Source organism: Mesoplodon densirostris, chromosome 4, assembly GCF_025265405.1.
Source record: "Mesoplodon densirostris isolate mMesDen1 chromosome 4, mMesDen1 primary haplotype, whole genome shotgun sequence".
In the NCBI taxonomy this organism is placed as follows: domain Eukaryota; kingdom Metazoa; phylum Chordata; class Mammalia; order Artiodactyla; family Ziphiidae; genus Mesoplodon; species Mesoplodon densirostris.
In genome coordinates, this window is record NC_082664.1 from 51368130 (window position 1) to 51380246 (window position 12117).

The 12117-nt window shown below is 39.3% G+C and overlaps 1 protein-coding gene across 13 annotated transcripts in view; it reads left to right on the top strand.

Moving 5' to 3' along the window:
- Window positions 1-12117, top strand: part of NIN (ninein) — a 107522-nt gene that overhangs the window by 67102 nt on the left and 28303 nt on the right. For 7 of the 13 annotated variants that reach the window (XR_009531731.1, XM_060096236.1, XM_060096227.1 and 4 more), the window contains 7 exons: window positions 270-408; window positions 2216-2397; window positions 3521-4026; window positions 4949-7093; window positions 8387-8512; window positions 8621-8690; window positions 10928-11143. Coding sequence is in view for 12 of the 13 variants with exons in the window: in XM_060096236.1 (XP_059952219.1) it covers window positions 270-408; window positions 2216-2397; window positions 3521-4026; window positions 4949-7093; window positions 8387-8512; window positions 8621-8690; window positions 10928-11143 (3384 nt within the window). In the remaining variant the exon portion in view is untranslated. The remainder of the gene's footprint in view (window positions 1-269; window positions 409-2215; window positions 2398-3520; window positions 4027-4948; window positions 7094-8386; window positions 8513-8620; window positions 8691-10927; window positions 11144-12117) is intronic. The other 6 variants (XM_060096228.1, XM_060096232.1, XM_060096233.1 and 3 more) reach the window with 2 other exon arrangements.

A 12117-nucleotide genomic window follows, 5' to 3' on the forward strand; every position in this document is an offset into this window, starting at 1 on the left:
TCCTTTGCTGAATATTTAAATGTGTTATTTGCCTTTTTATTATTAAGTTGTAATAGTTCTTTATATATTCTACAATCAAGTCCCTTATCAGATATATAATTTACAAAAACTTTTATCCCATTCTGTGGGTTGTGTTTTTACTTTCTTGTTGGTATCCTTTGAAGCACAAAAGTTTTTAATTTTGATGATGTACAGTTTATTTATTTTTTCTTTTGTTACTTGTGTTTTTGACATCACATCTAAGACTTGTATTGGTTTTTAAACTCCAGCTATTACAAGACCAAGTAGATGAACTCCAGTCTGAGCTGGAAGAATATCGTGCACAAGGCAAAGTGTTAAGACTTCCCTTGAAGAACTCACCGTCAGAAGAACATGATATTAACAGTGGTTGCGTCGAGCCTGACCAGGGTAAGCCATTCAGACGCCATCTTTTCAGAGTCTCTGCCTTTGACTTTTGTTTTTAAAACCATGGTTGAATGTAGAATTGCAAAATGTTGGCAATCCCGCCCCACCACCCCCCGCCAAAAAAAAAGACTTTGGCAGTGCTATTTTCTTGAGCTGTTTCACTTGTGGTCTGTTTTTTCATTTGTCCTTGAAGTCTTTATGAGAATATTTCCATCTGATTTTTATATGCATCAACAAAGAAATGGAAAAATCAAACCACAAGGATATTTGCTTCGTTTAAAAAAAAAAAAAAAAACTGGCCACAAGTCTGAGAATCCAGGCCTTGGGAGTGTTAGAATTCAGTCACTGAGTTATTGCTGAATCCTCCCTTTCTAAAAGAGTACCTAACTGGTATGACAGTGTTTTGGAAAGTGAGCCAGACAGAAACCACAAAATTTGATTTCCTTATGCTGGCTGTGCTAAATGTCTGCAAAACAACAAATAAGATAAATAAACCTTGGTTGCCTGTGCCTTTGAGGAGGATTTTGAGTAGCAAGGTTGGAAGGCAGAGTCATTTGGGAACCCCCCTACATTCATTATCAGCTCTTTTCCTCCCTCCTGGCATCCTGCCCCTTTCCTCCAGTGTGTTGAATTTCAGTTTCAGAAAGGGTTTATAATAAATTCTTCATCATAAATAGTTTTCCCCACTGCTCCTTGGAACAGGAGTACAGGTTCTTACAAGTGTTGTTTATTCTTCTCCTTACCTATTTATTCTAGAGTAAATAGGGGATTGGAGAGGGGACAGGGACAGGCTTGAACACCTCTCCTCTGATTCTAAGTCTGTACTCTGTAGCCTTACTGTGGTATAAGAATGGAGCCCAACTGATATGATGTATCTCAGAAGCTTTTCTGGGCTTTTCCATAGATGACCAAGGGCTGGGAGTTCTCCTCATGGGTACATGAGGCTGTGTCATCTTGGGATGATTTACACCCCAGGTATCACTTCTCAGTTGGGGATATGCCATGATAGATGAAGAGAAAGCCCAAAGCAAGACTGTCAATTCCAGATGCTAGACGTATGCTCTTTCTTGCATCTGTCTGTGTATCTCCACATGAAAAGCTTTTTTGAGTCCCCTGCCTTAAGAGATTTCTACGTAGTATTAGATGTAATCATTTTGTCCTTGTACTAGCTCAGCCCTCAGCTTATGCTTCACATTTCAGTGTCCTCAGTCATCATCATGGGCAGTTGCAGAGGTGAACTCATATGAATGAGTTGAGAATTTTCTATCGAATCTGCCTATATCCAGGCTCCTAACCTATGTCCTATTCTTTAAAAAAATTTAGCTGATAATTTAAGGTAAGGCGCTATCTGCACTACAGGAAATTAATATTACAATACTGAATCTTTTGTAATGTTGAGGGGTGGGTTGGATATCTTGACCCGTGACGTTAACACCTCAAAGCATAGCAAGTATGCTGGCCATTCATTCTCCTGCCACATGGCCCCTCTGCTAATTTGTCACTCAGTATTCATTGGATGGAAAGAAGGCTGGTTGGTTTGACCTAACTACCTCACTCTGCAGGATTTTCATTAGGAGGAGGTCACCTTTAAGCAACAATTTCCACATCTACTCCCACCTGCTATTGGATTCTATTAAGGTTTGGTACATTGCCTGTACATGAAAGACTCTGTTCACCTTCATTTTTTCTTGTTTTCCCTAATACTTAAAAACAAGGGACTTCTCTTGTCTTCTGTTGTTTCCTAGTAGATCTCATCTGTAGTAATTTAAGCTAAAAATTATTCCTCAATTAAACTGATATCCTTCCTTAGATGCCAGTTGTGTTATTGAAAGAACCTGCTGCAGGGTCAACAGATCCGATGTGTTTTCAGGGCTTGGTTCTGAAGAATGCAATCCATTGAATATGAGCATCGAGGCGGAGCTGGTCATCGAACAGATGAAAGAACAACATCACAGGGACTTGTGTTGCCTGAGACTGGAGCTTGAAGATAAAGTAAGACCTTTTTATCAATCCTGTTCTCTGATTTCTTTGAGCTCTGACAAGCTTTTGCATGTAGGACATTCTCAATTCTTTTTTCTCAAAGAGCAGAACTTTCTATACATTTCCTCTTGTGTCCTGTTGGCTACCAGGAACGCACTACCTCAGCATGGTTTTACAGGCCAAGGGTGAGGCCTTTTCCTCATAGGAGACAGATTCTTAAAAATGTAGTATCTTCAGTCCTAGCAAGCATGGAACTTGCAGACAATTACATTATTTCCAACTCATTGAAAAACATCTTAATAAAACTAAAAAGCCCTTCGATATAGCATTACTTCCTAAATTAGGTACAAATTCTGAATCTTGGCCTTCAAAACCCTTTACCGTGTTGCTCTAGGTTATATTTCCAGTCTTCTCTTTTACCATTCCTTTGAGTTACCTTATCCTCCAGCCAAACTAGGTAGTTTGCTGCTCTTCATCAAACTGTCCTCTTTTGCTCATGCTATTACGTGCTGTGTTATTATTTCTTTCTACCTCTTGAAAGTCTACTTAACCTTCAGAGTTTATATCAAATGCTACCTCTTACATTGCTGAAGTCTCCCAACCAAATGTGATTTTTCCCTCCTTTGAATCCCAGGTTACATTGTAACTATTTTCCCTATACCTTTTATATGTTTTATTCTGACTTATAGTATACTTTTTTGTAGTTGTCATGAGCATGTCTAGAGTGGTTTTTCCTTAATGACAGGGGCTATGTCTTACCCAACTTTGTGTCCCCATGAGGCCTGCAGGGTACCTGACAGGTGTTAAACAAATACTTAAATTTAATTAACTATGTTAAGGCCCTAAGTTTGCAGTTGGAAAGGATGCCCGTGGAGACAAATGGTATCTCTGTGAAGGTCTAGTCAGTTTTAATAGAGTTGTTCAGAAACTAATGAAATTCAACCAAGTTAAAAAGGTAATCAAACCATGCCTGACTTAAAGATATCTTATTTAATGTGTTTTTGAATTGTTACTTTAAAACAAAAAAATGGGAAAACTGAGGAATGTCTTGTAGGAGAAAAGTAATTACTGCCCCATCACCTTTCCATGGCCTTGAGTTGAATAACATTGTGGTGGTTCTACTTTCTGGCTTTAGGTGCATCATTATGAAAAGCAGCTAGATGAAACCAAGGTTGCCTGTAAAAAGGAGCAGGAGAACATGAAGCAAAAGTATGAGAATGAAGTGCACATCTTGGAAGAACAAATAAGTGACCTTAAAAATGAAATTGCAGAACTTCAGGGCCAGACAGTGGTACTCAAGGAGGTACAACACACGGCTATCTGCAGACATGAGGAGGAGAAAAAACAACTGGAAATGAAGTGGGATGAGGAAAAGGCTCACCTGCAGGAGGAGCTGAGGCTGGAGCATGAGATGGAGCTAAGGGCTAGGCTGGAGCAGGCAGAGGAAAGCTTTAATGGAGAGAGGGAAAAACTCATTCAAAATGGTGCCTGGACAGAAGAGAAGGTGAGAAGCTTGACTCAGGAACTAGAACAAGTTCACCAGGAGCAGCTGAAAAGCCTGGTGGAGAAGCATACTCTTGAGAAAGAGGAATTGCAAAAAGAGCTCTTGGAAAAACACCAAAGGGAACTACGTGAGGGAAGGTAAGAAAACGGGGGAAATGGAGGAAACTGGGGCACCATTCCTCAGGGGCACCAGAAATCCCAGTCAGTTAAGGAGACTTTGAAAAATCAGAAGACATAATAGCCCACTGACGGACTAGATTCTTTTTTAGTTTTTCAACTTGTTTTGCCGTTGTTTAGATATAAGCCTACCTTGGGGTATTGAAACTTTTTTTTAGAAAGAGGAAAGTATTTTTTGTATCAGGAGTGTACTTTTTAAGGTTCCAGATGAGGATAAGATTATCACAAATGTGATTTCTTCCTAGTTCAGTCTTGCTGTTTTCTGAGAAAGGCCATTTATAAGCTAGATTCTGGGCAAAGTTACATTTCCTTCCAGAGTTATGAAACACCATTTCGTGCTTACTTTCCTCACGTGAAATCTCAGGTACTTTTCAGGGCTTTGGTGCTTCATACTCTAACCCGGTGCTACTTTATTAAATAAAAAGCAAAACATAATGAATTTGTTAATATGTGTGGTTTATATGACTATTATCCACCAATGTCTACTTAATTAAAATGGAAGAATTTTATGTATTTCCCAAATTTGGGTTTAGGTTAATATGCATTTGAACATTTAATGTGAAATATCAGCCTAAGGTTTTGGCTAAAAATCCATAAACAAATACATCTGGGAGTATACCAAAGAATTTGGTTTCTAAATTTTCCTTCTAAATGCAGAGAGAGGTAAGTAAGTCTTTTAAATTAATTATGGCTGCCAGCATTGGCTCTCAGAAATGAGATCCCTTCTCAGTATAAATGAATCACATAGGAATAAGTGAAGACCATTTTTAGAAAATATTTAAATTGTTTGCTTGGCTGCTTCTTCTATGCATGGGAAAATGTTTTTTGTTTGCTTCTGGAGTTGATGGCAGTTTCAGTAATGCTGTATGTTGACCACATTTAGGGAAAAAATGGAAACTGAGTGTAATAGAAGAAGCTCTCAGATAGAAGCCCAGTTTCAGGCTGACTGTCAGAAAGTCGCTGAGAGATGTGAAAATGCTCTGCGAAGTCTGGAGGGGCACTACCGCCGAGAGCTGAAGGAGGTCCTGGAACAACAGCGCGAGGAGAGATCCCAGTGGGAGTTTGAGAAGGACGAGCTCATCCAGGAGTGTGCAGAAGCCCAGGAGCAGCTTAAAGAGACTCTCCAGAGAGAGAAAGCGACTTCTCTGGTCCTGACCCAGGAGAAAGAGATGCTGGAGAAAACATACAAAGAACATTTGAATAGCATGGTTGTTGAGAGAGAGCAGCTACTCAAAGACCTGGAAGATCTAAGAACTGTATCGGAAAGTCAGCAAAGTCTGCTGTCCAGCCAGATACTTGAGCTGAAGAGCAGTCATGAAAGAGAACTGAAGGACCGTGAGCAGGTCCTGTGCCAGGCAGGCGCCTCGGAGCAGCTGGCCAGCCAGAGGCTTGAAAGGCTAGAAAGGGAACGTGACCAGGAGAGGCAGGAAATGATGTCCAAGCTTCTGGCCATGGAGAGTGTCTACAAAGCAACCTGTGAGAAAGCAGATCAAGAGAGGGCTGAGATGAGCACAGAAATCTCCAGGCTTCAGAATAAAATTAAGGAAATGGAGCAGGTGGGATCTCCTCCCTCCAGGCTTCAGAATGGCTGCCAGGCAATGGGAAGGGAGGAGGTGGAAGGAAGTGGAGCCATGTCCCTGCTCCAGCAAGGAGAGCAGCTGTTGGAAGAGAACGGAGATGTCCTCTTAAGCCTGCAAAGGGCTCATGAACGAGCAGTGAAGGAAAATGTGAAAATGGCAACTGAAATTTCTAGGTTGCAACAGAGGCTGCAAAAATTAGAGCCAGAGTCAGTAATGTCTTCTTGTTTAGATGAGCCAACTACTGGGTTTTTTGGAAATTCCATGGAACAAACAGAGCCATTTTTACTGCCAAACCGAATGAAACAAGTAGAAGGTGGAACCATGCAGCACGTCCTAAGTGACCTGCAAGGCGATGAGGTCCGGGATCTGGAAAGTACGGGGACGAGCTCTGGTCAGAGACAGGAGGTCAGAATAGAGGAGTCTGAAGCATCAATAGAGAGTTTTTCTGAGCTTGAAAATAGTGAGGAGACCAGGACTGAAACCTGGGACCTAAAGAATCAGATTGGCCAGCTTCAGGAACAACTAATGATCTTACGTGCAGACTGTGATCGAGCTTCTGAAAAGAAACAGGACTTACTTTTTGATGTTTCTGTGCTAAAAAAGAAATTAAAGATGCTTGAAAGAATCCCTGAGGCTTCCGCCAAGTATAAATTGTTATATGAAGATGCTAGTAGAGAAAATGAGTGTCTTCATGAAGAGCTGAGAGTGATGGAGACGCGGTACGATGAAGCACTAGAAAATAACAAAGAACTCACTTCAGAAATGTTCCAATTACAGGATGAGCTAAAGAAAGTTGAAGAAGTGACTGAAACATTCCTTAGCCTGGAAAAGAGTTATGATGAGGTCAAAAGAGAAAATGAGGAACTGCATGTTCTGGTTTTGCGACTTCAAGGCAAGATCGAGAAGCTGCAAGAAAGAGCAGTGCTGCAGTATGACTGCTTCTCCTTATGGGAAGCCCATTTAGATAACCTGGAAGTTGGACCTGATGAAAAGGTCCTTGAACTAAATCAGACACTGGAAGAGTGTGTACCAAAGATTATGAATGTACACCATATTATAGAAGAACATTGTCAAGAAAACCAGTACCTAGAGCAGGAGAATACACAGCTCTTAGAAAAAGTAAAAGCACATGAAATTGCCTGGCTACATGGAACACTCCAGACACATCAAGAAAAGCCTGGAGTACAGAACCAAGTAATACTGGAGGAAAACACTGCTCTCCTCAGCCTTCAGGACAAACATTTTCAACGCCAGGCCACAATCACAGAGTTAGAACGGGAGAAAAAGAAGCTGCAGGAGCTGACTAGAAAGTTGAGGGAAAGAGTCACTGCTTTGGTTAAGCAAAAAGATGTACCTTCTCAAGGAGAAAAGGAGGAAGAGCTGAAGGCAATGATGCATGACTTGCAAATCACGTGCAGTGAGATGCAGCAAAAAGTTGAGCTTCTGAGGTAATGTATGTACCTTCTACACTTCACGGAATCCCACAGAGCACCTCACCAAATCTAACTTCGCTGCTTGCTGTGCCTAGAGAAACTAACCTGTTAGTCTTCAAGAAGAGAGCAGTACTTTAGACTTCCTTCTGCTTCTGTGTCGTATTAACAAGTAGAATAACCCTGCCTAGGAGGCACTGCTTCCTCTATAGGAAATAAATGTCATTCATTTAGGGTGTGAAAGTTCATGATGGAGAGTGTTAGTTGTTTAACCATGTGCATCATCCATGTGTGCCAAGTCTTTAACTCTTTTGTAGCACTTCATTTGGATGGATAGTTTTGGTGGGGTTTTTTTTGGCTAAATGTTGGTGATTTTCCTCATTTTGATGAAACAAGTTATATGAGAATGAATGCCTTTCGTGTATCATTAACTCACTTGGTAGATAAGAACTCTCTTCTTACACTAATATAGAAAAAGTGTTGTGTCTCATGGCTTATAGTTTTTCACTTATATCACTTGAAGTGCAGGCTGATATTCTGTAAATATTGGAAATTTATCTTAGAACATATAATTTTTTGAGGAGCTATCAGATTCTAATAAATGTGCTTGAAGAACAAAGACAAAAATGATACTAATTTGAACCACTGCTCACTCAACTTTATAAAATATGATTGCAATAGCCTTCTAACAAATTTAGTTAAAAAAACTTGTAAAATACTACATCATGTCTGAAATATCTTAATGATATGAAAAAACAAAATAATTCTGGGCGTAGTTTTTCCTCATTTTACTTCAGACCATATTTAGTTCTAAAAATCATAATGAGATGAAAGAAATCACAAAGTAAACATTAGTGTACATATTTTGACATGGCCCTTTCATTTATGTAGTGAATTTTCTTTCTCTAGGTACCCTGGGGTTTAAAACTGAAGCTCATACAGCTTAGTAATATGGCTTTTGTCTTTAGGAGCAGGCAGGACTTCAGACTGAAATAAATAATTTGCTCAAAGCATATGCTTGCCACTGAGAAAGTCAGCAACCAGGATGGGCATTGAGTCTCCTTTCTGTCTCCATGCTCAAGTGTTTCAGTCACACTTCCCTAATGTCTTTTAGTGAAATTCTTACTTCCCAAAAGAAATGAGTCAATATGTCATAGCTTGAGTTCCAAGCACCAAGAGACTACTAATTTAGGCTTTTCTTTTTAACTGGCATGGAATACGTGTTTAATTGGAAGTTACTATAAAGTATTTTCCAAAGATGCCAGATGACTGCCTTGTTATAACTATTTTTTAAAAATCTCTGTACTTCAGATATGAATCTGAGAAGCTTCAAGAGGAAAATTCTATTTTGAGAAATGAAATTACTACTTTAAATGAAGAAGACAGCATTTCTAACCTGAAATTAGGGAAATTAAATGGATCTCAGGAAGAAATGTGGTAAGACATATATTTAAATGTTCTTAAGGCATTTTTGTGAGGACTAAAACTATTTTACTTCAACCGTTAAAGCCTAACTCTTAAGTTATATTTTCATTGTCCCTTTAGGCAAAAAATAGAAACCGTAAAACAGGAAAAAGCTGCAGTTCAGAAGATGGTTGAAAATTTAAAGAAACAGGTAAGGAGAGAATATTTCCCAATGTTTCCTGATTCTAAAATTTTCTTTTTTAAAATTTGAAATTTACAGCACATGCTACTGGAACTGTAGCTAATAATGGTAAGGTTGTAAATCCTGAGTTTCAAAATGGAAACTCACCTCATGCTAATTCTAAACTAGGTTTCTATTTTCTGTGAATATAATAATGTATATATTATTTCTAGACTCTGGTGCTGAATACTAGCTTTATAATCAGTGGGAGTGGGGAGGTGATAACCTCTAAAACCGAACCTGTGAAATACTAGCTCTGTGTTGCCTGTGGTTTTGTTTTGTTTTGAATTAGATTCAGCTGTGCTCTTTGTAGCAGATAGCTTTTTTTGTGTGTGTGGTACGCGGGGCTCTCACTGTTGTGGCCTCTCCTGTTGCGGAGCACAGGCTCCGGACGTGCAGGCTCAGCGGCCATGGCTCACGGGCCCAGCTGCTCCGTGGCATGTGGGATCCTCCCAGACCAGGGCATGAACCCATGTCCCCTGCATCGGCAGGCGGACTCTCAACCACTGCGCCACCAGGGAAGCCCTTTTTTAAAAAATTTTTATTTATTTTGGCTGCGCCAGGTCTTAGTTGCAGCACATGGGATCTTCGTTGCAGCATGCGGACTCCTTAGTTGCAGCATGCATGCAGTATCTAGTTCCCCGACCAGGGATCGAACCAGGGCCCCCTGCATTGGGAGGGCACAGTCTTATCCGCTGGACCACCAGGGAGGTCCCCACATGTGGTTTTGATTCATGTTAGCTCCTTCCTCTTTCCTCACCACAATTAAAAGCAGAAAGTTAAGAACAGCATTTTACAGATATAGAATACTAGTTAATCCATGTATATTTTCACAGAATTATGATTTATTTAGATAGCTTGTGCCGTTCAATGCCCAATTTGTATAATCTCAACAATATGCAATTGTGTGGGGAAAAGCCATTTGAGAATCTATCTGAAACAGTCAAAAGACAAGGACATCCTGGGAAAAGACTATTTTCAGCACTTGAAATAGACAAGGTGTTAACGTCCAAAATATATTCTGTACTGTTACAAACAAATTGCAAAATGGAGTAGAAAAGTGAATAATTTATATGATTGGTCAAGTCAGAAAAAAAGAAGTGAACATATAAAAAGATGGTTAGCCTCATTAGTAATTAGGGAAGGGCAAATTAAATGAGTCTCTTTTTCACCTGTCAGATTAGCAAAAATTAAAGATTGATCTTGTCTAGTATTAAAAAGGGAATGAGGAAACAAATATACTCATACATTATAGGACTATAAGTTGGTAGTCTATGAGGAAGACATTGTGGGGATATCGATCAAAACAGTAATGTATATGCACACCTTCTAACCCAGCAGCCCTACTTCCAAAAATAAGATCCTAAATACAAAATGCTACCATGTGTAAATGAATTTTCCAAAAGATTGTTTTGTTTCTTCATAATTAAAAGAAAAAATGATAAACCTATATGTCTATCAGTGTGGGAATGGATAAATACAGTATGGAATGTCTTGATACATGGAATACCCCATAGCAGGGGTCCCCAACCCCCGGGCCGTAGACCACTACTGGTCCGCAGCCTGTTGGGAACCGGGCGCACAGCAGGAGGTGAGCGGCGGTTGAGAGTGAAGCTTCATCTGCTGCCCCCCATCGCCCCCCCATCACTCGCGTTACCGCCTGAACCATCCCCCTCCCCCGACCCCCCCCCCTCCCCAGCCCAGGTCCGTGGAAAAATTGTCTTCCATGAAACTGGTCCCTGGTGCCAAAAAGGTTGGCGACCACTGCCCTATAGCCACTAAAAATATAGCATGTGGTGGTTTCTGAATGCACCGATTTGGAAAGAATAAGAGTCTGTAAGATATTATAAGTGGAAAAAGCAGACTATCCGAACATCTGAAATAATGCAAATTTTTGTTCTAAAGAAGGAAAAAACTACACGTATATAGGTCTGTATATGCATAGAAAATAATCTGTAGGGATACATACCCAGCTGTGAACAGTGGCTACCGCTGTGGAGTGGGATTGGACAGAGTGTCTGTCACTTCTTCATACCCTTCTGAACTGACTGACTTTGTAATAATGAGTATGTATTTTTTCTGCTATTAAATGTGTGTGTGTGTGTGTGTGTAACTTTACATAGAGAAGGTAAAACAATTAGTCTCTAAATATATTTTTAGCAGAAGTAGGATAACTAGTTTTTAAGACTTATTTCAATTTTAATTAGATTTCAGAATTAAAAACCAAAAACCAACAGTTGGATTTGGAAAATATGGAGCTTAGCCAAAAGAATTCTCAAAATCAGAAAGAACTACAAGAAGTTAATCAACGTCTAGCAGAAATGCTAAGTCAGAAGGATAAAGAGCCAGGACATGGTACATGTGAGGAATGGGAACAAGAGAAGTCTAATCTAAAAGAAGAACTGGAACACTGTAAAGTGCAGGTATGGTCTATAGCCACTCTACAGCCTTTCTGGAGGAAATCCCAGTAAATAAAAGAAATGCTTGTATTTAATTTCTTATACATAAAGTCCTAATTATTAAAACAGTGTGGTGTTCGCACATGAATAGACAGATAAGTGGAAGAGAAAGTCTAGAATTAGACCCAAATACATATGGAAACTTAGTATATAACAAAGGTAGCTTCTCAAATCACTGGGGTAAAGATGGACTTTTTAATAAGTGGTGCCTAGATCACTGGATAGACAACTGAAAATAAAATTAGATCTATATCTTACACCATACATAAGGGTAAATTCCAATTGGATTAGGAGTCTAAATATAAAAGGTAAAACATACAAGTACTAGTAGAAATTGGGCAAATTCATCTTTAGGCTTGGGGTAGAGAAAGGCTATGTAACTATGACTCATAAACTAGAGGCAAAAAATGACCTGATTAAATTTTTTTAATTTTTGCATGACCAAGAAAATACCATAAACAAAGTCAAAAGACAACTCACAAACTGGGAGAAAATATTTGCATCTTATACCATCAAGAGTGGAGCTAATATCCCTACTCTGTAAAGAGCTCTTAAAAGTCAAAGGGCTTAGGAGCAAAATCTGATAGCCAAATGGGAAAAAATACATGAACAAAAATTCACACACACAAAAAAGATAAAAATGGCCCTCAAACCTTGAAAAAATGTTCAAAATTACTCAGAATTAGAAATGCAAATAACACTGATATCTCATTTCTCACCTATGTAATTGGCAACAATTTAAAAATATAACAACATATTCTGTTGGCAAGGGTTTGGGAAAACAGGCACTTTCATACATTGCTGGTGGAATATAAACTGATATTGTATTTCTGGAAGGAAATTTGGCAAATCTAGCAAAATTACATATGTACTTACCTTTTGTCCTAGCAATCTGACTTCTAGGAATTTACCCTAAAGATATTCCTCTAAAAATATGA